The sequence below is a fragment of the Oncorhynchus kisutch genome, linkage group LG13 (genome assembly GCF_002021735.2).
Source record: "Oncorhynchus kisutch isolate 150728-3 linkage group LG13, Okis_V2, whole genome shotgun sequence".
NCBI lineage: Eukaryota > Metazoa > Chordata > Actinopteri > Salmoniformes > Salmonidae > Oncorhynchus > Oncorhynchus kisutch.
This window is the reverse complement of record NC_034186.2, coordinates 63686541-63712922: the sequence shown is the minus strand read 5'-3', so window position 1 is coordinate 63712922 and position 26382 is coordinate 63686541. Positions and strand designations below refer to the sequence as shown.

General features: G+C 45.0%; 1 protein-coding gene across 1 annotated transcript in view; it reads left to right on the top strand.

The window, feature by feature from the left end:
- Nucleotides 1-26382, top strand: part of LOC116376720 (G patch domain-containing protein 8-like) — a 67798-nt gene that overhangs the window by 28026 nt on the left and 13390 nt on the right. The window contains exons 2-4 of the mRNA XM_031838095.1: nucleotides 9371-9508; nucleotides 21469-21599; nucleotides 21896-25924. Of these exons, the coding sequence (XP_031693955.1) occupies nucleotides 9371-9508; nucleotides 21469-21599; nucleotides 21896-25924 (4298 nt within the window). The remainder of the gene's footprint in view (nucleotides 1-9370; nucleotides 9509-21468; nucleotides 21600-21895; nucleotides 25925-26382) is intronic.

The following is a 26382-nucleotide window of genomic DNA, read 5'->3' as shown; positions in this document are numbered from 1 at the left end:
TTTTTTTATGGCGGTAAAGGAGCAGTGGCTTCTTTGCTGAGCGGCCTTTCAGGTTATATCGATATAGGACTCATTTTACTGTGGATATAGATACTTTTGTACCTGTTTCCTCCAGCATCTTCACAAGGTCCTTTGCTGTTGTTCTGGGATTGATTTGCACTTTTCGCACCAAAGTATGTTCATCTCTAGGAGACAGAACGTGTCTCCTTCCTGAGCGATATGACGGCTGTGTGGTCCCATGGGGTTTATACTTGCGTACTATTGTTGTACAGATGAACGTGGTACCTTCAGGTGTTTGGAAATTGCTGCCAAGGATGAACCAGGCATGTGGAGGTCTACCATTTTTTTCTGAGGTCTTGGCTGATTTCATTTGATTTTCCCATGATGTCAAGCAAAGAGGCACTGAGTTTGAAGGTAGGCCTTGAAATGCACACACACACACACACACACACACACAATAGGAGGGTTTAAGTGAGACCTCAGCAGTAGTAAATGCGGGTCCCTTAGATACCTGTCCCTGAGACACAACAGGTCTGTACCCATCCATTACACACGGTTAAACTGTGATGATAATAAAACCACTGATGTGTGTGTGTGTGCATGCGCGGCAGTGGAAAAAGTAACCAATTGTCATACTTGAGTAAAAGTAAAGATATCGTAAATGGTATTCATCATTTCCAGCACCACCCCAACATCAACAAAAAGATAGAGGAAGATAAATGTTTCCAATGACATCATCAGTGTGCATCATGCGATTTTAACAAATTATGCATTGAATAGGCATTGTTTACTAATTGGTTGATGATGTCATTGGAAACACTTATCTTCCTCTAGCTTTTTTACTACAAAACATAGAAACGCACCACTTTCATATATGTTGATGTTGGGGTGGTGCTGGAGATGATGAATGTGAAGTTTTTATTTTATTTTTTATGTCCCTTTAATATAAAATGACTCAAGTAAAAGTGAAATCCACCCAGTAAAATACTGTAAAATACAGTACACCCAGTAAAATACTTTTACTTGTGTAAAAGTCTAAAAGTATTCGGTTTTAAATATACTTAAGCATCAAAAGTAAAAGTATAAATTCCTTAAATTGAGCAAACCAGACAGCATCATTTTCTTGTTTGTATTTATATATGGATAGCCAGGGGCTATCTCCAACACTCAGACATCATTTACAAACAAAGGATGTGTGTTTAGTGAGTCCGCCAGATAAGAGGTAGTTTGGAATCACCAGGGATGTTCTCTTGATAAGTGTGTGAAATGGACCGTTTTCCTGTCCTGCTAAGCATTCAAATTGTAACAAGTAATTGTGGGTGTCATAGAAAATATTTAGGAATATAGTGATGTAGAAGTAAAAGTTGTCAAATATAAAATGGTAAAGAACAGATACTTTACTTTTAGTATTTTTACATAAGTACTCTACACCGCTGTGTGTGTGTGTGTGTGAACAGTATTTCCCGTCAATAAGGCAGGATAGCAATTAAAGGAGTTGATCTACAAAATTATGAATATACCCTTCACACAGATGCAATTAAGAGTCTCTGAATATATTAGCCTACCCTACCTACTGTAGCAGAAGTACAGATGTCTATCTGTGAGCCTCCTTCACTAAAGCCTTGTTCACATTGACAGTTTGAAGTGACTCAAATCAATTTAAAAAATACAGATTCGAATCTGTTCTTTTTCCTGCAGTCTGATCAGCCAAAAAGCACATGGAATCTGGCCATGCAATTCGTATCTGAATGGTCAAATCTAATTTATTTGCCCTCTAGTGGTTTTTAGATTCTTATTTGGCATATCTTGTTGCCTGTTAGCTATTATATTGACAGTTTGACAAGAACATGTGGAAGCTAACTAGCTTGTTATTGTTTACAAACTAATTAGTGCATGTGCTGGAAAGCTAAACAGCTACTTAGCTAGCTAGCTAGTTGACTGCTGTGGCTAGCCAAAATGGATTTGTTTTAAAGGTTGGATCATATGATAAACTCTGTGACCAGGGACAATAAAAGGAGAGGATAGGAGATGAGAGAAGAGAGGAGAGAGGAGAGGAGAGAACAGCAGAGGAGTAGAAAATTAAGCTGTCACCTCAGTCTATAGCACAGACATAATCACACATAACATGCATGTAAACCACTCAAAGCGTGACCAACATGTCTAACAGAAATGACAAGCGGGAACAAAGATGTGTCTGTCATAATTGTGACCCAAGCCCTGCTCAGATAATCCCTACTGACAATGTAGCGCTGCTGCAAATGTACATTGTCCCAGGGCCGTTGGCAGTTATAATGTAAGTAACCTCATTTATGTACCTCTTACTCCCCTGAATGCCTCTGTCAATTCCCTGAATGCCTCTGTCAATTCTACTCTTACTCCCCTGAATGCCTCTGAATGCCTCCTACAATCCTATTGTATGCAGTTATCATGTGCCTATGAACCTGAGATCTACTGTTCGAACTGAGGCAGTTTGCCCTAGTAGGAAGTCCACTAGCTCACCCTGCACTCAGCTCAAACATAAATATCATGTCTACCTTTGATAAACCTCCCAGTAAAGCAATACAAATTAACAAAAGATGTTCAGCACGCTTATAGGGGAGGGCATTCAACTTACGCAAATGACTGATGATTGGCTGAGGGAAATTGATAATAAAAAGACTGTGGGAGCTGTTTGTTAGATTTCAGTGCAGTTTTTGACATTATCGATCATAATCTGCTGTTGGAAAAACGTATGTGTTATGGCTTTACATCCCATGCTATATTGTGGATTGAGAGTTACATTTCTAATAGAACACAGAGGGTGTTCTTTAATGGAAGCCTCTCCAACATAATCTAGTTAGTTAGGCATTACCCAGGGCAGCTGTCTAGGCCCCTTACTTTTTTCAATCTTTACTAATGACCTATGACCTACTAATGACCTAATGACCTATATGCTGATGTCTCAACACTATACACCTCAGCTACTGCAACAAGCGAAATCACTACAACCCTTAACAAAGAGCTGTAGTCAGTTTCAGAATGGGTGGCCAGCAGTAAGATAGTCTTAAATATAAAAAAAAAAACTAAAAGCATTGTATTTGGAACAAATCATTCACTAAACCCTAAACCTGAAATAAATAGTGTAACGAATAATGTGGAAATTGAGCAAGTTGAGGAGAGTAAACTGCTTGGAGTAACCCTGGATTGTAAACTGTCATGGCCAAAACATATCGATGCAACAGTAGCTAAGATGGGGAGAGGTCTGTCCATAATAAAGCACTACTCTGCCTTCTTATCTCTATCAACAAGGCAGGCCCTAATTTTGTCTCACCTGGACTACTATCCAGTCGTGTGGTCAGGTGCCACAAAGAGAGACTTAACAACTGCAGCACAGCTGGCCCTTAAATGTACACTGAGAGTTAACATTAATAATATACATATCAATACACCTTAGGGAACAGTGGGGACTGTGAAGAGACACACATAGGCACAGACACATGCATGCACATGCACACATGATAACATACGCACTACACACACATGGATTTTGGCTGTAGATATGTGTTAGTAGAATATTGGCCAGAGGGCACACGCTTAATGTGTTGTGAAATGTGCTTAAAATTGTATAACTGCCTTCATTTTGCTCAACCCCAGGAACAGTAGCGGGATCCATAATAAATACCCCAAAAATATAATACAAACCCCTGAAATCATTTCTTTTCCATTTAGCTTTTTTCATTTCAACATTAAATTACTTCACCAATCAGGGCGGATATAGAAGGGCGATCTTTGGTTGTTTACATGCGTGATGGACAGACAAGCGTAGGGTGCGAGATACCACTGACATTTTGCGGGTGGGGAGAGAGCGAGAGAGGGTGGAGGAGCCGAGGAGTAGGTTTAGCTTGAAAGGAAAGGGAAAGGGAGATACCTAGTCAGTTGTACAACTGAAAGCACTGGCCATTTTGTTATGACATGCATTATCTGAATTAGGCCCATAGAATTATACCTACGGAGGAGTGGCTTCTATGGAGCAACTTTGAATGTCTTTGAACTTCAGATATTTGGCTTAACGTTGGACCAGAGCTAACCAGCTAGCTAACAAATTGTGTGTGCAGAAGGGCACCAGAATAAAAAAATAACTTGTCTTACCTTTTTGTAGTTAATAAATCCAATGTGGAAACTGATAACTATAGTATCCTTAATTAACTAGCATTGAAAAAGTTCATCCATTCTCTGTAATTAAAAATCTCTCTCTAATTTCTGAGTCACGCTTGTAACATCAGTAGGCTACAGTAACCCATGCTTCAGAGGGGGAGGGGCAGGAAGCCTACACACGCATGCACGCACACACATAAAGGTTTTCAGCTGGCAGGCAGACACTGGAATAAGTTTATGAATGGCAGAGTGAGGGCCTTGCATTGGCACTTTGTTGCGTTTTTTGTGGGGACTGATTTTTTTAAAGAATAATTTATAAACAGGTTTACGCTGCAGCAGCAAATTGACATCTGGATGAATTTAGTGATGAGACGTCAACTTGTCAGAGTGTGTGTGTCTGGGGAGTATCGCAGGTGTAATGAACACGATGGGAGACAAAGAGCATGTTTCAAGCGCAGGGCGCAGCAGGTGTTTATTGTAAAGGACCACAGGAGGAGGCAGGTAGCTGGGTCCAGGGGCAGGCAGAAGGTCATACACAGGGGGTCCAACAAGGCAACGGTACAGGCAGGGAAAAGGCTAATAACATCATCCAGGAGATCAGGCAATAGGTTGATAACAGGAAATCCGATAGGCTAAGGTACAGGCAGGGAATAGGCAAAAGGCGTCATTAGTGAGGCAGGCAAAAACTACCATACACGGGAGGAGTAAATCACAGGAAAACCAGCTCAGAAAGACGTATGTCACAAAACAAACAATACCTCACAGTGATGGGGTGCAAAGAACTGAACTAAATAGTGTGTGATAATGACATACAGGTGTGTGAACAGGTGATCAGAATTAAGGTGATTGGGATCTGAAGAGTGAGCTGTGTTCAGGGGATCTAGGTATTTGAGAGTGTAAGCTGGAAAGTGAGCTGTGTTCTGGGGATCTACATGTTCGAGAGTGAGAGCTGGAAGCATACTTTACAGCAGGGAGCAGAGGCAAACTGAGGTGTGTGTGTACTGTAGGTGTACCCTATAATGTAAAATGAAACATCTAATTTGAGTGTACCGCAGAAAAATAGTGATTCATGTACAGGAGCTGTCAGCAGTGTTCTGGCACTATACACACCATTATTTGTATATACACTGCTCAAAAAATAAAGGGAACACTAAAATAACACATCCTAGATCTGAATGAATGAAATATTCTTATTAAATACTTTTTTCTTTACATAGTTGAATGTGCTGACAATAAAATCACACAAAAATTATCAATGGAAATCAAATTTATCAACCCATGGAGGTCTGGATTTGGAGTCACACTCAAAATTAAAGTGGAAAACCACACTACAGGCTGATCCAACTTGATGTAATGTCCTTAAAACAAGTCAAAATGAGGCTCAGTAGTGTGAGGTGGCGGATGGTCTCCTGAGAGATCTCCTCCCAGACCTGGACTAAAGCATCCGCCAACTCCTGGACAGTCTGTGGTGCAACGTGGCGTTGGTGGATGGAGCGAGACATGATGTCCCAGATGTGCTCAATTGGATTCAGGTCTGGGGAACGGGCGGGCCAGTCCATAGCATCAATGCCTTCCTTTTGCAGGAACTGCTGACACACTCCAGCCACATGAGGTCTAGCATTGTCTTGTATTAGGAGGAACCCAGGGCCAACCGCACCAGCATATGGTCTCACAAGGGGTCTGAGGATCTCATCTCGGTACCTAATGGCAGTCAGGCTACCTCTGGCGAGCACATGGAGGGCTGTGCGGCCCCCCAAAGAAATGCCACCCCACTGCTGGGTTGTTGCCCTCCTACGGCCTCCTCCACATCTCCTGATGTACTGGCCCATCTCCTTTTAGCGCCTCCATGCTCTGGACACTACGCTGACAGACACAGCAAACCTTCTTGCCAGAGCTCGCATTGATGTGCCATCCTGGATGAGCTGCACTACCTGAGCCACTTGTGTGGGTTGTAGACTCCGTCTCATGCTACCACTAGAGTGAAAGCACCGCCAGCATTCAAAAGTGACCAAAACATCAGCCAGGAAGCATAGGAACTGAGAAGTGGTCTGTGGTCACCACCTGCAGAACCACTCCTTTATTGGGGGATGTCTTGCTAATTGCCTATAATTTCCACCTGTTGTCTATTCCATTTGCACAACAGCATGGGAAATTTATTGTCAATCAGTGTTGCTTCCTAAGTGGACAGTTTGATTTCACAGAAGTGTGATTGACTTGGAGTTACATTGTGTTGTTTAAGTGTTCCCTTTTTTTGAGCAGTATATATATATATATATATCAGTGCCTTGCGAAAGTATTCGGCCCCCTTGAACTTTGCGACCTTTTGCCACATTTCAGGCTTCAAACATAAAGATATAAAACTGTATTTTTTTTGTGAAGAATCAACAACAAGTGGGACACAATCATGAAGTGGAACGACATTTATTGGATATTTCAAACTTTTTTAACAAATCAAAATCTGAAAATCTGTGTCTGCAATCAATAAACTTTCATTTGGATTTGATTTTGAACAAACGGCACACACAAGCACACACCACCCTGGTTCAACATAATTTCTCAGACAGACGAGAGAGGTGTGAGGAGGTGCTTAGGAGACAGATACAAACAAACAAACAAACAAACAAACAAACAAACAAACAAACAAACAAACAAACAAACAAACAAGCAAGCACGCACATTGTTTGGAGAGTTGGCAGTGGGAGATAAGCCTCCTGCTTGTTGGACTGACTGAGCGTACAAACTTCTTCAGGCTAGGGTCTATTTCTATTTCTCAATTTCCGCCTGACTGACATGCCCAAAGTAAACTGCCTGTTGCTCAGGCCCTGAAACCAGGATATGCATATAATTGGTACCATCGGAAAAAGAAAACACTCTGAAGTTTGTAGAAATGTTAAGATAATGTAGGAGACTATAACACAATAGATATGGTAGGAGAAATCCCAACCGTAATAGTTTTTTTTCGAGAGCCCATGCTCTGCCAATGGAACGTATAGGAAATAAAATTAAATCTAGCTCCCAGTGTGCAATTCTTATGGCTTCCACTAGGTGTCAGTAGTCTTTGTTCAAGGTTTCAGGCTTGTTTCTTCCAAAACGAGGAAGAATAATGAGTTTTAGTACAGGGACACCGACTTGGAAATCTGTCTATGCGCATGCATCAAAGAGGACGCGCACCTGTTAATATCGCCTTCCTATTGAACATACTTCTTTCAGTATGAAATATTATAGTTTAATTACATTTTAGGGTATCTGAGGATTACATTTTGACTTGTTTTAACAAAGTTTAGCGGTAGCTTTTTGGATTCCTTTCTCTGCATGTTGAACAAGTGGATTACTCAAATCGATGGTGCCAACTTAACTGACTTTTTGGGATATATAGAAGGATTTTATCTAACAAAATGACACTACATGTTGTAGCTGGGACCCTTTGGATGACAAATCAGAGGAAGATTTTCAAAAAGTAAGTGAATATTTAATCGCTATTTGTGAATTTATGAAACCTATGCCGGTGGAAAATATTTCGATGTGGGGCGCTGTCCTCAAACAATCTCATGGCATGCTTTCGGCGGTAAAGCCTACTGTAAATCGGACAGTGCAGTTAGATTAACAAGAATTGAACCGATATAAGACACTTGTATGTACCTAAATGTTTAATATCCATAATTTGTATGATTATTTATTTGAATTGCGCGCCCTCCAGTTTCACCGGAATTTGTCCCGCTAGCCTTAATTGAAGGAGAATTTACCCCCAAAACAATGTTATTTGATGACTGTTGCCAAGCAACCAATGTAGGTATTTTCACCAACCTCTCATTAGCTTAGCATACTAACTTGAGTGTCCAAAGAAATCCATGGGCAGATGTTACCCCCCAAAAAAGCCCCAAACCAACTTGAAGTTATTTCTGTCCAAGTTCTATCACCATATTATTATGTGGCCAGATTTGTTCAATCACTTCAATGGACACATTTCTGCTGATGTTCCACTTGGGAGAGATGACTAGCTCAGGGGAAGAGGGTGAAATGTCAAAACAGCCTAGAAAGAGGTGATTTGACTTTACCAAGCGTGGCCATATGCTAAGTGATTACTTTCCAAAACCCGGACTCAACAATATCATCATTTCTCTCTTCTGAGGGCTTTCACACTCACTCACTCAAATGTATATGCACACACTCACTCACACACAATCAAGTGCACAAAAATACACACATACATCCACATACAGTACACACACACCTTTTTATAACTCTGCATGTTCCAGCCTCTAAAGATTAGTGTCACTTTGACATTTTCACTGCTCTAATGTTACCTGAACACAAACACCCCCTCTCTACTACTCCCTCCCTCCCTTTGTGTTGTCCTCCATCACCACTCCTCCCTCCTTTCTCTTTTCCTTGGCTCAAGCATATTACTGAGGAAATTGGGGCCGATGGAGTCTGTCACTGTATGACCTAGAGCTTACAGAAGAAAATGAGAGAGAATAAGAAAGAGGGGGAAGAGGGGAGGGAAGCAGAGACGGGTGCGGAAGTGTAGAGGAAACAGGCAGAGGTAATGGGAAGAGGAGTGGGAAACAGGGGGACAGAATGGGCAGAAATGGAGAAAGGGGCACAGAGAGAGAGGGAATGCAAGAGAGGGAGAGAGAGACTCAAATTAAATTCCCATCATGTCAGGGTAGAGCAGGATTCAGTAGTGTTTATTGGCAGCTCCGAGCCTCAGGGAAATTACATTCTGCTGCAGAGCGTGAACACACTGACACACCCTCACCCACACACCAACACACCCACACATAGACAGCTGTTTGTGTCCTAAGGGGTGGCCGCTGAGAAAACCCACTCACGTCAAGTCACTCTAGACGCATGACTGGGTGTGTGGGTGAGGGGGGTGGGCGGGTGAAGTTTTTGATTGTATCCTAAGCTGGCCTATGTCTTCTCTCTTAGATCAAGATCAACCACACCAACACAAGTCTGCTTTAACGTAGTGACATGAAGATCTAATGTAGCGTTATGAAGTTTTAACGTAGTGTTCTGAAGGATGAAATTGTCCCACTCCACCCTGCTGCTTTCCATAAACCCCACTGAGGACAGAACATCTGGAGTTGACATCTGTGACAGCATAACTAACATCTCTCTTTCCCACTTTCTACACCTTCTCTCTATCTCTCTCTCCATCTCTATCTCTCCACAAATGTTCTCTCTCTGTCCCTCTGTCTCTCTCTCTCTTTCGCTCTCTCTCTCTCTATAGGATCATGGTGAGAGTGCAGCAGGTACAGTGGAGGATGATGGGAAGTCGAGTTTCTTCTGCCAGCTGTGTGAGAAACAGTACCTGAGACACCAAGAGTATGACAACCACATCAACTCCTACGACCACGCACACAGACAGGTAACAAACACACACAAAAACAAAAACACGCTAAACCTCCCCTCACACACACACAAACCAAGTCTTCCAGTCTCATCCTACACAGAGCAGAGAAACGTAAAATAAACATAAAGCTGTTGCTTAGTTGTCATTGTTCTGAACAGGAATTACAGCAGCCCAGAGTTAAGGCTTTGTTGTCGCCAGCGGCAAAGACATGAAACGAGCTATAGGAGCGGCAGAGAGACTTTAGCCATGGGCGTTGTACCCACACATACACACACACACACATATAAAGACACACACCAGTTTTCGAGCTGTAATGAAGAGACTAGTTAATGTAGCCTATTTGTGCTGGCTGTTCTGTTTGTGATTCAGAGGCTGCCGCTATAAAGACACGTCTGTTCTTCCTTGTCAGGGGTAGTGAAATAAACATGTTGGGATTGTATAACACTACAAAAACACGTTACACACTGATTACGTACTGTTGTTCTTTTATGCCGCGACCATTTGTGGTAGATGGTGGCATTCTGTTATCGCGCCACACTATCACAAGGAGGGTTTGCATGCTGATCTATCGGTAGTCTAAACTGTGGCAATTAATGGAGGTGTTTTCAGTCTGAGAGTCTCCTCTGGCACTAGAGTCCTGCATCAGGCAACAACAACAAAAACTGTCAGTGGTCCTGGAGTTAAGAGAGAACTTGGGTAAATACAATGGTGGAATTTCACTTGACATGTGGACTGAAGATTTTCCCCCCAAAAATCTTGGTGGGCTTTTGGTTTCTCTTCCTCTAAAAACAGAAATAAATCATTCTAAATAACAAACTGGCTTTATTTACAAATGAGTAAGAATGTCTCACCCCATGTTCAAGAATGGCTTTTTTCCAATTTATTCAGATTACAATCACTTTCAGTTATTTGAAACGAATAATAATAATAATCTCCAAAATATCATTCTTTTTTAAACAAAGTGATTTATTAATATTAACCATGCATTATTATTATATAAAAGCCCCTTAGATATTCTCACAGACCAGTTTTGCCCTAATGGAAAATGCCCCTTAGATATTCATTTAGAATCCTCCAATCATCTAAATGAAATTCTTGGCGGAGAGTCACGTCATTGGCGAGAGTCAGGCGGCATTGGCAGAGTTGAAGAGGGCGAGGAACGAGTTGCAGTCACAATCCATGCCAGGCAAACATGCAGATGATTATTTAAAATACATTTTAGTTGCAACAAGTTCGATCGGGTTTAAATCAGGAAACCTACATGTAGAGATTTAAAAAATATTTGTAGATATACTGTAGGCCTACCGTAGGCGACATGAGTGTCGAACTAGTGTTGAGTACTGTGCTGTTAAAAGTGTTGTAGGTCTTGTTTATTTAAATGTATTTTACTACATAAAGGTCTACTTACTGTGCTGGCGTCTTGACCCAGTTTGTGCCCTCATTTGCATTGCAAACCATAACGAAATACTATGGGAATAAATGGAAGAGGAAAGTGGAAGGTGGGGGAAAGTAAGGAACTTCTCTGTTGGCCCTGGAGCCCGTTTGAAAACATGTTTTCACCGTGGGATTTTGGTTTCTCTCCATCTAAAAACAGGGAGAGAAAACAAGCGTAGCAGGCTGTTCTGCAAACAACGTTTCTAGGATGGGCTATTAGCAGGACAATAGTCTTCAACCATTAGAAAGGGTAGTAGTTCGACCTATGTAGGTGTGAACCCCCCCCCCCCCCCCCACACAACTTGCAATGTATTAAGTACTCTAAAGTTTGACGTTTCTAACTCCAAACCTCATGAAACCACAAAACGTTGGATCAACCATCAACCGTACAGTATTTGTGCTTTCCTTAATACCGGTCCACACAAGTTTCTTCAACTGTCTTCCGACGATGATTAGAGCGATGCTGATTGCCTTTGCCGATCGATGATCATCTTCAACCATCAGTGAATCCATCTTACCGAGACTGAAACCAGATTTGCCCCAACAAAAAAATGCATCTAGCCCTACAAATATATACATTTATCATTAACCCTGCCTTGTAATTGTAATGCAGGTGTTTATTTTGTTATGGATCCAAAACGAATCACTATGGGAATAAATGTCACTGAATGACATGTGGTCAACTATTTCAGCACCGTTTTGCGCTGCTCTGAGACCAGCATGGGGACTGGTCATGATAAATTTGTCAATGAGATAAAAATAAAAAAAACACACATGGTTAATGTTCAGATTTTTTTTTTTACAAATAAGAATAATTAATAATAAATAATTATATACAATATATATATATATATACACTACCATTCAAAAGTTTGTGATCACTTATAAATGTCCTTGTTTTTGAAAAAAAAAAAAAAAAAAAGTCAATTAAAATAACATCAAATTGATCAGAAATACAGTGTAGATATTGTTAATGTTGTAAATGACTGTTGTAGCTGGAAACGGCTGATTTTTAATGGTATTGGCCAGACATTGGACAGAGGATATCTGCCAAGAAGCATCCAGGAGTTGCCTCTTCACTGTTGAAGTTGAGTCATTACCCTTCCTCTCCACTCCTTACCTCTTATTTTCTAGTGCTTTTTTCCAGGCCTATGGTGCTGGAGGGAATAGCAGCTGTTTTACGGGATCCTGACCAATTGTGCTATTTTGTGTGGGTTTTTTTTGCGCTGATCTTAACTTCTTTTGTACATAATGTTTCCTCCATGATTTCCTATGACTGAAAAGAGCTTTCAGACATCAGAACAATGATCACTAACATCAATTTGGATGAGGATTTCTACTTCAATGAGTCTGGTCGAATGACATACTGCTCATCCCGGACCAGGCCCAAATCCTGACACTCAAAAATGGAAGAGGTGGTGCTATAAAGGCCAGCGTGCGGGATGCCTGACAAGACAACATCGGCGAGTGGGTAAACCACCTCTTCCCTTGAACCAGCAATCACTGGAGAATAAACTGGAGGAGCTCCTTTCAAGACAATCTTATCAACGTGATCTGAAGAACTGTAATATCCTATGTTTCTCTGAGTTGTAGCTGAACAAGGACATGGAAAATTTAAATCTAGCTGTTTTTTCTATACATCGGAAGGACAGAATGGGATAAACTTGGGGGGGTAGGGGGGTGGTGTCTTTGTTAACAAGAGCTGGTGTGTGGTCTCTAATACTAAGGAGGTCTCGAGGTTCTGCTCGCATTAGTTAGAATATCTCATGATAAGCTGTAGATGATACTATTTACCAAGAGTTTTCATCTATAATTTTCATAGCCCTCTACTTACCACCACAAACCAATGCTGGCACTAAGTCCGCACTCAACGAGCTGTATAGGGCCATAAGCAAAAAAAAAAATTCTCACCCAGAGGTGTCGCTCCTAGTGGCCAATGATTTTAATGCAGGAAAAATGAAATCCATCTTACCTTATGTCTACCAACATTTCACCTGTGCAACTAGAGGCAGAAAAACTCTAGATCACCTTTACTCCACACACAGAGACGCATACAAACTCACCCTCCATTTGGCAAATCTGACCATAACTATATCCTCTTGATTCCTGCTTTCAAGCTAAAATACACTGAGCTAAAGGCTAGAGCGGGACACTAATCCAGATGCGTATAAGAAATCCTGCTACGCCCTCGGACAAACCATCAAACAGGCAAAGCATCAATTCAGGACTAAGATCAAATCCTACTATACTAGCTCTGAGGTAGGTAGGCAACAACACATCCACCACGCTGACCCTCAACACAGGGCCCCACACGACACCAACACCATAATTAAGATTGCCAACGGCACAACGCTGGTAGGCCTGATCACTGACAACGATGACACAGCCTATAGGGAGGAGGTCAGTGTGGTGCCGAGACTACAACCTCTCCCTCAATGTCAGCAAGACAAAGGAGCTGATTGTGGACTACAAGAATCGGAGGGGCGAGCACGCCCCCATTCACATTGAATGGGCTGTAGTGGATTGGGTCGAGAGCTTCAAGTTCCTCGGTGTACACCACACTAAGGACCTATCATGGTCCAAACACACCAATACAGTCGTAAAGAGGGCACAACTACGCCATTTCTCCCTCAGGAGGCTGAACAAATTTTGGCATGGGCCCTCAAATCCTCAAACAATTATACAGCTGCCAGATTGAGAGGGTCTTGACTAGCTGCATCACCACTTGGTACGGGAACTGCTTGGCATCCGACTGTAAGGCGCAACAGAGTGTAATGCATGCGACCCAGTACATTACTGGGGCCGAGCCTGCCATCCAGGACCTCTATAGCAGGCGGTGTCAGAGTGTAGTGCATACGACCCAGTACATTACTGGGGCCGAGCCTGCCATCCAGGACCTCTATAGCAGGCGGTGTCAGAGGAAGGCCATACAAATTGTCAAAGAATTCAGCCACCTAAGTCATAGACTGTTCTCTCTGTTTACCGCATGGCAAGCGCTACTGGAGCTCCAAGTTTGGGACCAAAAGGCTATTGATCCGCTTCTAACCCTCAAGCAATAAGACTGCGGAACATGCTACTTGGACTATTTGCATTGGCTACCTTTCACCGGCTCTATGCATACTCACTGGACTATACCCACACACTCACACACACTACACTGACACTCCAACACACACACACACAAGCGCATGCATATTGACGCCACATACACACACCCTCACTCAGACACACTTTCACGCTCTTCACATACGCTGCTGCTACGCTGTTTATTATCTATCCTGCGTGCCTAGTCACTTTCACCTCTACCTACAGTGCCTTCAGAAATAATTCATACCCCTTGACTTATTCCACATTTTGTTGTGCTACAGCCTGAATTTAAAATGGATTAAATATTTTTTGTGTCCCCCATCTACACACAATACCCCACATGACAAAATGAAAACAAAAGTGTTTGCAAATATCTCATTAACATAAGTATTCACACCCCTGAGTCAATGCATGTTTGAATCACCTTTATCACCGATTACAGCTGTGAGTCTTTCTGGGTAAGTCTCTAAGAGTTTAGCACAGGATTGTACAATATTTGCCCATTCTTTTCAAAGTTCTTCAAGCTCTGTCAAATTCATTTTCAAGCCTTGTTATAGATTTTCAAGCAGATTTAAGTCAAAACTGTAACTAGCCCACTCAGGAACATTCACTGTCTTCCTGGTAAGCAACGCCAATGTAGATTTTTGTTTTAGGTTATTGTCCTGCTGAAAGCTGCATTCATCTCCAAGAGTCTTGTGGAAAGCAGACTGAAGCAGGTTTTTCTCTAAGATTTTACCTGTGCTTAGCTCCATTCTGTTTCTTTTTCATCCTAAAAAACATCCCAGTCCTTAACGATTATGCAGTCACCACTATGCTTAAAAATATGGAAAGTAAATGTGTTGTGTTGGATTTGCCCCAAACATAACGGTTTGTATTCAGGACATAAAGTGAATTTCTTTGCCAGATTTCTTGCAGTTTTACTTTAGTGCCTTATTGCAAACGGAATGCATGTTTTGGAATATTTATATTCTGTACGGGCTTCCTTCTCACTCTGTCATTTAGATTAGTATTGTGGAGTAACTACAATGTTGTTGATCCATCCTCAGTTTCTCCTTTTACAGCCATTAAACACAAACTGTTTTAAAGTCATCGTTGGCCTCATGGTGAAATCCCTGAGAGGTTTCCTTCCTATCCAGCAACTGAGTTAGGAAGGACACCTGTATCGTTGTAGTGACTGTTCTACTTCCGGCGCATGTTCTACTTCCGGCGCCGACAGATGGCCGCCTCGCATCGCGTTCCTAGGAAACTATGCAGTTTTTTTTTTTTTTACGTGTTATTTCTTACATTGGTACCCCAGGTCATCTTAGGTTTCATTACATACAGTCGAGAAGAACTACTGAATATAAGAGCAGCGTCAACTCACCATCAGTACGACCAAGAATATGACTTTCGCGAAGCGGATCCTGTGTTCTGCCTTTCACCCAGGACAACGGAATGGATCCCAGCCGGCGACCAAAAAAAACGACTTCGTAAAAGAGGGAAACGTAGCGGTCTTCTGGTCAGACTCCGGAGACTGGCACATCGTGCACCACTCCCCAGTATACTTCTCGCCAATGTCCAGTCTCTTGACAACAAGGTTGATGAAATCCGAGCAAGGGTAGCATTCCAGAGGGACATCAGAGACTGTAACGTTCTTTGCTTCACGGAAACATGGCTCACTGGAGAGACTCTATTGGAGTCGGTGCAGCCAGCTGGTTTCTCCACGCATCGCGCCGACAGAAACAAACATCTTTCTGGTAAGAAGAGGGGCGGGGGCGTATGCCTTATGGCTAACGAGACGTGGTGTGGTCACAAAAGCATACAGAAACTCAAGTCCTTCTGTTCACCTGATTTAGAATTCCTCACAATCAAATGTCGACACATCATCTACCAAGGGAATTCTCTTCGATTATAATCACAGCCGTATATATTCCCCCCCAAGCAGACACATCGATGGCTCTGAACGAACTTTATTTGACTCTTTGCAAACTGGAATCCATACATCCTGAGGCTGCATTCATTGTAGCTGGGGATTTTAACAAGGCTAATCTGAAAACAAGACTCCCTAAATTGTATCAGCATATCGATTGCGCAACCAGGGCTGGCAAAACCTTGGATCACTGCTATTCTAACTTCTGCGACGCATATAAGGCCCTGCCCTGCCCTCCTTTCGGAAAAGCGGACCACGACTCCATTTTGTTGATCCCTGCCTACAGACAGAAACTAAAACAAGAAGCTCCCACGCTGAGGTCTGTTCAACACTGGTCCGACCAATCTGATTCCACACTCCAAGACTGCTTCCATCACGTGGACTGGGATATGTTTCGTATTGCGTCAGACAACAACATTGACGAATACGCTGATTCGGTGTGCGAGTTCATTAGAACGTGCGTTGAAGATGTCGTTCCCATAGCAACGATTAAAACATTCCCAAACCAGAATCCGTGGATTGATGGCTGCATTCGGGTGAAACTGAAATATTCCCTCCGCAAGGCAATCAAACAAGCTAAGCGTCAGTATAGAGACAAAGTAGAATCTCAATTCAATGGCTCAGACACAAGAGGTATGTGGCAGGGTCTACAGTCAATCATGGATTACAAAAAGAAAACCAGCCCCGTCACGGACCAGGATGTCTTGCTCCCAGGCAGACTAACTTTTTTGCCCGCTTTGAGGACAATACAGTGCCACTGACACGGCCTGCAACCAAAACATGCGGCCTCTCCTTCACTGCAGCAGAGGTGAGTAAAACATTTAAACGTGTGATCCCTCGCAGGGCTGCAGGCCCAGACGGCATCCCCAGCCGCGCCCTCAGAGCATGCGCAGACCAGCTGGCTAGTGTGTTTACGGACATATTCAATCAATCCCTATCCCAGTCTGCTGTTCCCACATGCTTCAAGAGGGCCACCATTGTTCCTGTTCCCAAGAAAGCTAAGGTAACTGAGCTAAACGACTACCGCCCCGTAGCACTCACTTCCGTCATCATGAAGTGCTTTGAGAGACTAGTCAAGGACCATATCACCTCCACCCTACCTGAAACCCTAGACCCACTCCAATTTGCTTACCGCCCAAATAGGTCCACAGACGATGCAATCTCAACCACACTGCACACTGCCCTAACCCATCTGGACAAGAGGAATACCTATGTGAGAATGCTGTTCATCGACTACAGCTCGGCATTTAACACCATAGTACCCTCCAAGCTCGTCATCAAGCTTGAGACCCTGGGTCTCGACCCCGCACTGTGCAACTGGGTACTGGACTTCCTGATGAGCCGCCCCCAGGTGGTGAGGGTAGGCAACAACATCTCCACTCCGCTGATCCTCAACACTGGGGCCCCACAAGTGGGCGTTCTGAGCCCTCTCCTGTACTCCCTGTTCACCCACGACTGCATGGCCACGCACGCCTCCAACTCAATCATCAAGTTTGCGGACGACACAACAGTGGTAGGCTTGATTACCAACAACGACGAGACGGCCTACAGGGAGGAGGTGAGGGCCCTCTGAGTGTGGTGTCAGGAAAATAACCTCACACTCAACGTCAACAAAACTAAGGAGATGATTGTGGACTTCAGGAAACAGCAGAGGGAACACCCCCCTATCCACATCGATGGAACAGTAGTGGAGAGGGTAGCAAGTTTTAAGTTCCTCGGCATACACATCACAGACAAACTGAATTGGTCCACCCACACAGACAGCATCGTGAAGAAGGCGCAGCAGCGCCTCTTCAACCTCAGGAGGCTGAAGAAATTCGGCTTGTCACCAAAAGCACTCACAAACTTCTACAGATGCACAATCGAGAGCATCCTGTCGGGCTGTATCACCGCCTGGTACGGCAACTGCTCCGCCCACAACCGTAAGGCTCTCCAGAGGGTAGTGAGGTCTGCACAACGCATCACCGGGGACAAACTACCTGCCCCCCAGGACACCTACACCACCCGATGTTACAGGAAGGCCATAAAGATCATCAAGGACAACAACCACCCAAGCCACTGCCTGTTCACCCCGCTATCATCCAGAAGGCGAGGTCAGTACAGGTGCATCAAAGCTGGGACCGAGAGACTGAAACAGCTTCTATCTCAAGGCCATCAGACTGTTAAACAGCCACCACTAACATTGAGTGGCTGCTGCCAACACACCGACTCAACTCCAGCCACTTTAATAATGGGAATGGATGGGAAATGATGTAAAATATATCACTAGCCACTTTAAACAATGCTACCTAATATAATGTTTACATACCCTACATTATTCAACTCATGTATACGTGTATATACTGTACTCTATATCATCTACTGCATCTTTATGTAATACATGTATCACTAGCCACTTTAACTATGCCACTTTGTTTACATACTCATCTCATATGTATATACTGTACTCGATACCATCTACTGTATCTTGCCTATGCCGCTCTGTACCATCACTCATTCATATATCTTTATGTACATATTCTTTATCCCCTTACACTTGTGTGTATAAGACAGTAGTTTTGGAATTGTTAGTTAGATTACTTGTTCGTTATTACTGCATTGTCGGAACTAGAAGCACAAGCATTTCGCTACACTCACATTAACATCTGCTAACCATGTGTATGTGACAAATAAAATTGGATTTGATTTGGATTTGACTGGGTGTATTGATACACCATCCAAAGTGTAATTGATAACTTCACCATGTTCAAAGGGATATTGAATGTCTGATTTTATTTTATCCATCTACCAATAGATGTCCTTCTTTGCAAGGCATTGAAAACCTCCCTGGTCTTTGTGGTTGAATCTGGGTTTGAAATTCATTGCTCGACTGAGGGACCTTACAGATAATTGTACGTGTGAGTCATTCAAAAATCATGTTAAACACTATAGTCCATGCAAGTTATTATGTGACTTGTTAAGCACATTTTTTACTCCTGGACTTATTTAGGCTCGCCATAACAAAGGGGTTGAATACTTATTAACTGAAGACACATCTGCTTTAAGTTTTTAATAAATGTAACTAGATTAGATTTTTTTCTTACTTTTGAACTATGCATTGCTGGGAAAGGGCTCTTAAGCATTCCACTGTAATGTCTACACCTGTTGTATTCGGGGCATGTGACAAATACAATTTTTTTTTATTCTATTCCCTCTTCACTCCTCTACTCTCGGGTGGTCCAGTCACTGACAGATCCGCTCCCTCTATGGTTGACATAAGTCCTGTCACACACACACACATTCTTCTACAACTAACCTTGTGGAGAATCTTATTTTCCCTAATCCTAACCCAACCCTAGCTCCTAACCCTTACCCTAAAACTAACACTAGCTCCTAACCCTAACCTTAAACCTAATTCTAACCCTAATTCTAACCTTAACCCTAAACCACCTAGAAATAGCATTTGACCTTGTGGGGACTAACAAATGTCCCCTGTTGGTCAAGTGCTTGCTTGTTTGTTTACTATTCTTGTGGGGAGTTCTGGTCCAACAAGTATAGTTAATCATGTCCACATACACACAGAGTTATGTATTATGTATGCATCTGAGTAGGAATATGATTCATATTTCTCACATACCAGCATTTGGCATCAAAGACTCAAAGCTCCTTACTGTACGCTACCTACACACACACGTACGCAGGCACGCACACATGAATACACCAGTGTAGACATGCACGCATGCACTCAAACACACATAACCCCCCCACCCCCACCCCACACACACACACACACACACAGCAGTAGAGCACATCAAAGTCGTCTACAGTGAGCTGACAGTGGGATGTTAAGTAGTGAGTGATAACACACAGAAACACTCATTTGTGTTCTGCTCACTACAGATTAACCTGAAAACTGTCAACGTGTGTGTGTGTGTGTGTGTGTGTTCCTGGATTAGCAGGTTGAATTTATCTGATATTGATTAGCAGCCACGGGAGGTGTGATGGTGAGAGTGTGCATGAATAAATGCATGCTCATTTGAGTGTGTCAAGATGTGCCCTTAGGTTTTACTGTGTGTGTGATTTCATGATAGCAAGAGAGGAGAGTGAGAGGGGAGGGGTAGAAGGAGTAAGGAGGGAAGGAGAGAGAGAGAAAGACGGAAGAGAGGAGGGAAGGTTTGACTGAACGACATGTCAGGCAGAGATGCAGGAAATAATCAGCTGTTGGGATAGATAGTTAGCGGCTAGATAAAATGATGGAGACTCCTAGATGCTAAGTTAGTTGTAAATATGATCAACTAATGAGAGCGAGAGAGAGCGAGAGAAAGAGAGAGGGAGGGAGATAGGGAAAGAGGGAGGGGAGACAGCGGCAGGGTAGCCTAGTGGTTAGAGTGTTGGACTAGTAACCGAAATGGTTGCAAGTTCAAATCGCCGAGCTGACAAGGTACAAATCTGTCGTTCTGCCCCTGAACAGGCAGTTAACCCACTGTTCCTAGGCCGTCATTGAAAATAAGAATTTGTTCTTAACTGACTTGCCTAGTTAAATAAGGAGAGGAGAGAGAGGCTGATAGAATAGAGGAGACTGATGCAGCTATTGTCAGATACCTTTACATCCCTCTACAGCCTGAAGACAGACACACTGACACACACACACCACACATATATATACCTCTACCTGCCAAGTGCAGATAAAGGCAGGATGAAAAATGATTAACGAAGGCAGAGAAAGAGAGAAAGAGACATGAATCACTATTTCCCTGAAAGAGCTGGCACGCCTGAAGGAGCAGACTGATGGAGAGGAGACCCACACAGTGGTCTGTTTCTCAGTACTGATGAGATGGTGCTTGCAGTGATCTTAGGAGTTCCAGGTTCTGTTCTAGAGGGTTAGAGGTGAGTCCCAGGTTCAGTTCTAGAGGATTCTAGGTTAGAGGGATTTTAGGGCCTTCCAATGCAGTTCCTCTAGTGCTGTTTATGCTTTATTTATCCAATCAGTGGTCTGTAGTTTCTATTAGTAACATCATCTCCCTGCCATACTCCAGTCAATGTCTTCAATGTAAGATTTCAATAAGCAGGCTTATCACTGAGATTTGCGTAATGAAGTAAGTTTCCTAAATGATCCTCTTATGATGAAGTCCATATTAATGTGACAGATGGTTGCTGGCATTTAGGCTGATGATTGAAGGGTTGATACACTGCAGCCTGCTGAGAGATGACAATCTGACAGACTGCAACACTCATCATCATTAGGCTTATAACACTGTCAGTACTCAATCATCATCATTCTCCCTGTCATACAGTTTCTATTGCAGACCATGTAGAAACAACATGTTTCTCTCCAGAGAGAGAGGGTAGCAAGTTTTAAGTTCCTCGGCATACACATGCCTTTTGATTGATAGACAATTCACACTCAGAGATGGTTCTTCCCAGAGATAGAGGGAGCTGAAATAGTTTCCACACAACGCTCGCGCGCGCGCGCGCACACACACACACACACACACACACACACACACACACACACACACACACACACACACACACACACTCTGACCCTCTCCTCTCCTCCTTGTAGAGACTGAAGGAGTTGAAGCAGAGGGAGTTTGCTCGGAACGTTGCGTCTAAGTCGTGGAAGGACGACCGCAAGCAGGAGAGAGCTCTGAGACGCCTGCACCAACTAGCACTGCTACGACAACAGACACACAGGTAAGATGGTATGTGTGTGTAGAGACCTGCTTTCCAAGCGCACTGCAGGGAAATCTCTATGATACACACAAACTGTCCACATACGCTCACGTGCATACACTCTGTCAGTTTCTCTATTCCTCAGAGTGATGGATGTAAGAGCTGGCCTAGATACTGTAAGCACAGGCTGAGTTAATATAACATGAACACTCACAGTAAACTGCATAATATGGACAGTGTTTCACATGTTCACAATTTTATATTTATTCTGTTCTCTGCTATCCTCTCGTCTCCACCTCTCCTCTCTTTTGCACCAGGGTACCGGGCCAGGTTGTTAGGTTCCAAGGGACAGTGAGAGCTGAGATCCAGCATTCAGAGAGACACTGTGGAGAGAGAGACTACAAACCAGGGGACCACTATGTCCCCTTGACCCAAACAGGGTTAATCCAAACCACAGGGAACTCCCAGCGACCCGCTGTTACCGTACCTCCAACCCAGCCCCAGACCATCCCACTCAGCCTCCAGGGAAAGGACTCCCCCCATCTCCAGACCAAGTCTCTCTCCCCCTCCCAGCCCCAGCGGCCAGAGGACCCTACCCACATACCCATCTTCCCTGGAGGGCCCTTCCATGCCTCCCCACCCCTAGCCTTGCTTTCCAGATGTGGATCTTCTCTGGAGGATCCCCAGCCTCGCCTGAACAACTCTCCCCAGGATCCTGCCTTTCCGTGGGGCAGAGACAGGGGAAGGGTGGGGGTCTCCTTCTGTTTCTCCAGGAGGGGCCCAAGACTAGAGCCATCTGCCTCCGTCTTCTCAGACCAGCAAGAGGAGGAGGGGAGAGGAGGAGGAGGAGGAGGGCAGATGAAGGAGAAGGAAAGGGGAGGAGATGAACTATGGCTGCGTCACCCAGACAACCTGTTAGTAGGGCAACCAACCAACAGCCTTCACCCCGGAAACAAGACAGAACCCCCAGGTGGGGAAGAGGGGGAGGAGAGAAGAGAGAAGAGAGGAGGGGAGGAGAGAGACAGGTTCTCTGCTAGCCATGACCCAGGCTGTCCTACCCACAATGCCAGACTGAGAGAAACAGACCAGAGCCATGTACACAGGACAGCAGATAAGAGGGAGGAGGGGGAAGAGAGGGAGGAGAGGAACAGGGGTACAGAGCACAGACACGAGGTGAATCAGACTCCTATGTCTGACTCCTATCTCCATGTGGTTGCCAGAGACGGATCCACCAGTCTGAGATGGCCAGCAGAACTGCTGCAGTTTACCACTGCCAAACCCCACCTCTCCTACAGCTGTAAGCCCACACACTGGCAACGCCACACCAACCCACTACACTGTAACCCTGAACACAACCACAACCACTGTCAAACCAAGTCACGCTGTAACCACTCAGCAAGCCAGCGGGAGACAGAGAAACACACAGAGGAGTCCGACTCCCTCATGTTCTCTAGCTCCCAGCCTCCTCCTCAGGACACAGAAAATGTAGAATCCAATACAGATCTATATACAGAGACAGGCGGGACAGATGAGGGAGCCAAACACTCATCATCCTGTCACGTTGTGGAGAAGACAGAAGCACATGGAGTGACAGCAGCCTTCCAGGCAGAAGCTACAGTGCCAGGGAGTGGAGGTGAATCTGGGTTCAGATGGCACCACCCCCTCTTCGGGAATGGTGACCCCCTTCGCGGTGACAACACGCACACAAACCCCCACAATCCCCAAAGAGGCAGATTAGGAGGACATGTGAGACAGGAGAGAGATCGAGCCGTCAGAACCCCCAGGCCTAAATTAGAGGCTGTCATCCAGCCTTGCGCTGCCGTTTGTGTGTGTGCAAGCGAGGTTAGATGTGTGTGTACACACACTGCCAGCTCACGCACACACTCCGTGGGCGGTTCAGTAAGCACTTCGACAGATGTGTCATGCCGAAATTTAAACGACAGCACAAAGAAGAAGAGGAGGAGAGGGGAAAGGTATAATGGGACTTCAAACAAGTGCGAGGGAGAGCGGCAGCGTCTTAGGAGCGTCATAACCTCTGTTTCCACCTGGTGGGGCGGAAAGAGGAGATGTGAGGGAGACAGAGGGGGAGAAGGAGACAGGGAAATAGAGCGGGAGAGAGAGACAGGTGGAAAGAGGAGAAGAAAGGCAGGGGGGAAGAGGAGGAGGAGGGGTGGGACTCTGTGCCTGCTGGGGGAGTGTGACTCGGAGTCTGTGCCCTGCTCTGACAGACAGAGGCCTCACAGGAGTCACAGTAGAGACCAACATCACTACAACTATAACTCTGCCTCCCCGTTCAAACCAGCACCAAGAGTCACAGAGAGGACAGAGTACTACAGCACAGAGTCTCAGCTGTATAGAGAGATAGAGAGAGAGAGATATGGAGAGGTGGAGAGAGGAGAAAGGCAGGGATGGCCTTTCTACTGGAGTTCAGACTCCTCTCTGTGTTCTACTTCCGGGTCGCCCTGGGAAAAGGCTCACAACCTCCCAGTGGCATATGGTGGTCTCCACGGTTGCAGCGGGGGCTACCCAGTCTACAGTCGCCATGCCAACATCCATGGTAGCAATATTTCCTGTAGCCCAGTGAGGAAGAGTAAATCCATCCACAGAAACAGGAAATACATGAGTAGGAAGTGGTCAGAGAGTGAGGAGTGGGAAACAACAGAGAGTGGAAGGAGGCAGAGCTGGGATGGAGGGAGTAGAGGCTGTCGGGAAAGTGGTAGGGAGAGAGGGAACAGAGATTGGGGGAGTAGGAGGCAGGGTTGCGTAAGCAGGTTATCCAGCCCTGGAGGAGTCAGTGGAGGAGGCTGGCAGGGGTATCTCTCGACCCCCAGTCACAGAACTCTGGAGGGTTTCAGGGGATGGAGGTCTAGTCCTGGGGAGGGAGAAGTCTGGAACAGAGGACCAGTAGACTCAAGCCCAGACAGATGTACCTGGGGCAGCAGTGACAGTTGGGAGGACAGGGGGACATACTGCAGGGAGAACAGATACAGCTGGGATGACAACTGGGAGAGACAGAGGTCCACTGAAGTTAGAGAGAGCTGGAGCAGGTGGGAGAAGGGATCACGACCTAGCCCCAGCCGAAGACCTGATAGTTTTAGCTGGGACTGGGCAACCAGATGCCCTGACCATAGACACAGCCGCAGTCCTGGTTCCCAGTCTGTTCCCAGTGTGCAGGTTACCAGATGCCCCATCTCCAGCCCCTGGCCTGATTCTAGCCCTGACTGGCTGCCCCGACAGCCCAGCCCTGGCTTCTGTAGCAGCAGCACCAGTGTGTCAGACCTGAGTGGGGGATGGAGTAGCTTTAGTACTCACTCAAGACTCAACCTGACTGGGAGAAAAACAACAGGGGTGCCCAGGCGAGCACCATGTCCCTCACCCACCAAGGAGAAACACCAAGCCCCCAGCCTCAAACCTACTCCTCCTCGACCTCTGCCCAGCACTGATACCACCCATCCACAAGACAGGAGCCCCAACCCCACAGCACAGCCTACATGTCTCTCAGACAGAGAGCCCAAAGCCCCCTCAAAGCCCAGAGACGGGAACCCCAGCAGAACTATGCTACTGCCACTTATCGGGAAACTACCAGCAATTAGGAGAGGAACTAGGAGACGAGGGGCAGAAAGAGAGAGGGAGGGCCCTGACCAAACAGAGAAACATGACCACAACCAAGACCAGGTCCAGACACAGGACAAGGACCACAACCAAGGGAAGGAGAGTATGAAGAATGGAGCGGTCCAAAGTGGTCGACTGTGCACTCAACCCCTCTTGTCTCCGAGCCCTGAGAAAACTGGAGAGGACACGTCCTGTCCTTCCCTGACATCACATCCTGCTGTGACCTCATATCCTGCCCTAACCTTACCTCACAGGGGTCAGTGGTCACATGGCCCCTCCCCTCCTCTGGCTCAACAGCCAATCAGCTTCAGCGCTGAAGAGATGGGCAAGTATCGCTGTCTGCAGGAGCAGGCACGAGAGCACATGCAGAGACTGCTACAGGGGACAGAGACACACACACACCATACCCCCTCTCCAGAGCCACACACACCCCCCACACTCACTCATACACATGTGGCACAGACTCAAGAGAAAAACACACACTCCACTTTCCTAAATACTTCTCTAAAGCTAGACGCACATCCCGTACAAACACAGCTCTTACACACACACTCTAACCCCAGGCTCCCCCCTCCTCATCCTCCTGTCCCCATACCGCAGCCTCTAATGACCCACCCTCCTCCACCCACACAACATCATTACATTCTACAACACACAGCATTCAGTATGGCACTCTCGTCACCCTCCTCTACCTCTTCCTCTCTCGCCCCCCACACCTCACCCCCTCATCACCTGCCCCTCCTACACCTCCCTCTCCCCCATCCCCACCTCCCTCCATTCTCCATCTCCTCTATCTTTCCCTCCATTCTACTCTCCCATCCTCCTCTACATCTCCTCCCTCCCTCCCCTGCCTTCCACCCCTCTCCCCTCACCGCTCTCCCCCCCCTCACACTGCCACCACCGAGACCGCCGTATCCAGAAAGACTTTGGTCATTGAGGTTTCAACAGAAAGCATTATGATGCTCACTGAGGACATCACTTAGTAATACAATGCATTGTTAACTCCTGGACAATAATGTCCCATACAGTATAACAATCCACAGAATTTTCAGAATTTGTGTGTGTGTGTATTATGTTTTTGTATGACTGCATGCGTGTGTGCGCATGTGTATGCATGTCGTCGCTGTCGGATGAAAACCTTTTAACTCCATTGTTGCCAATTTTCATGTTTATACATGTATTGGAAGCATTA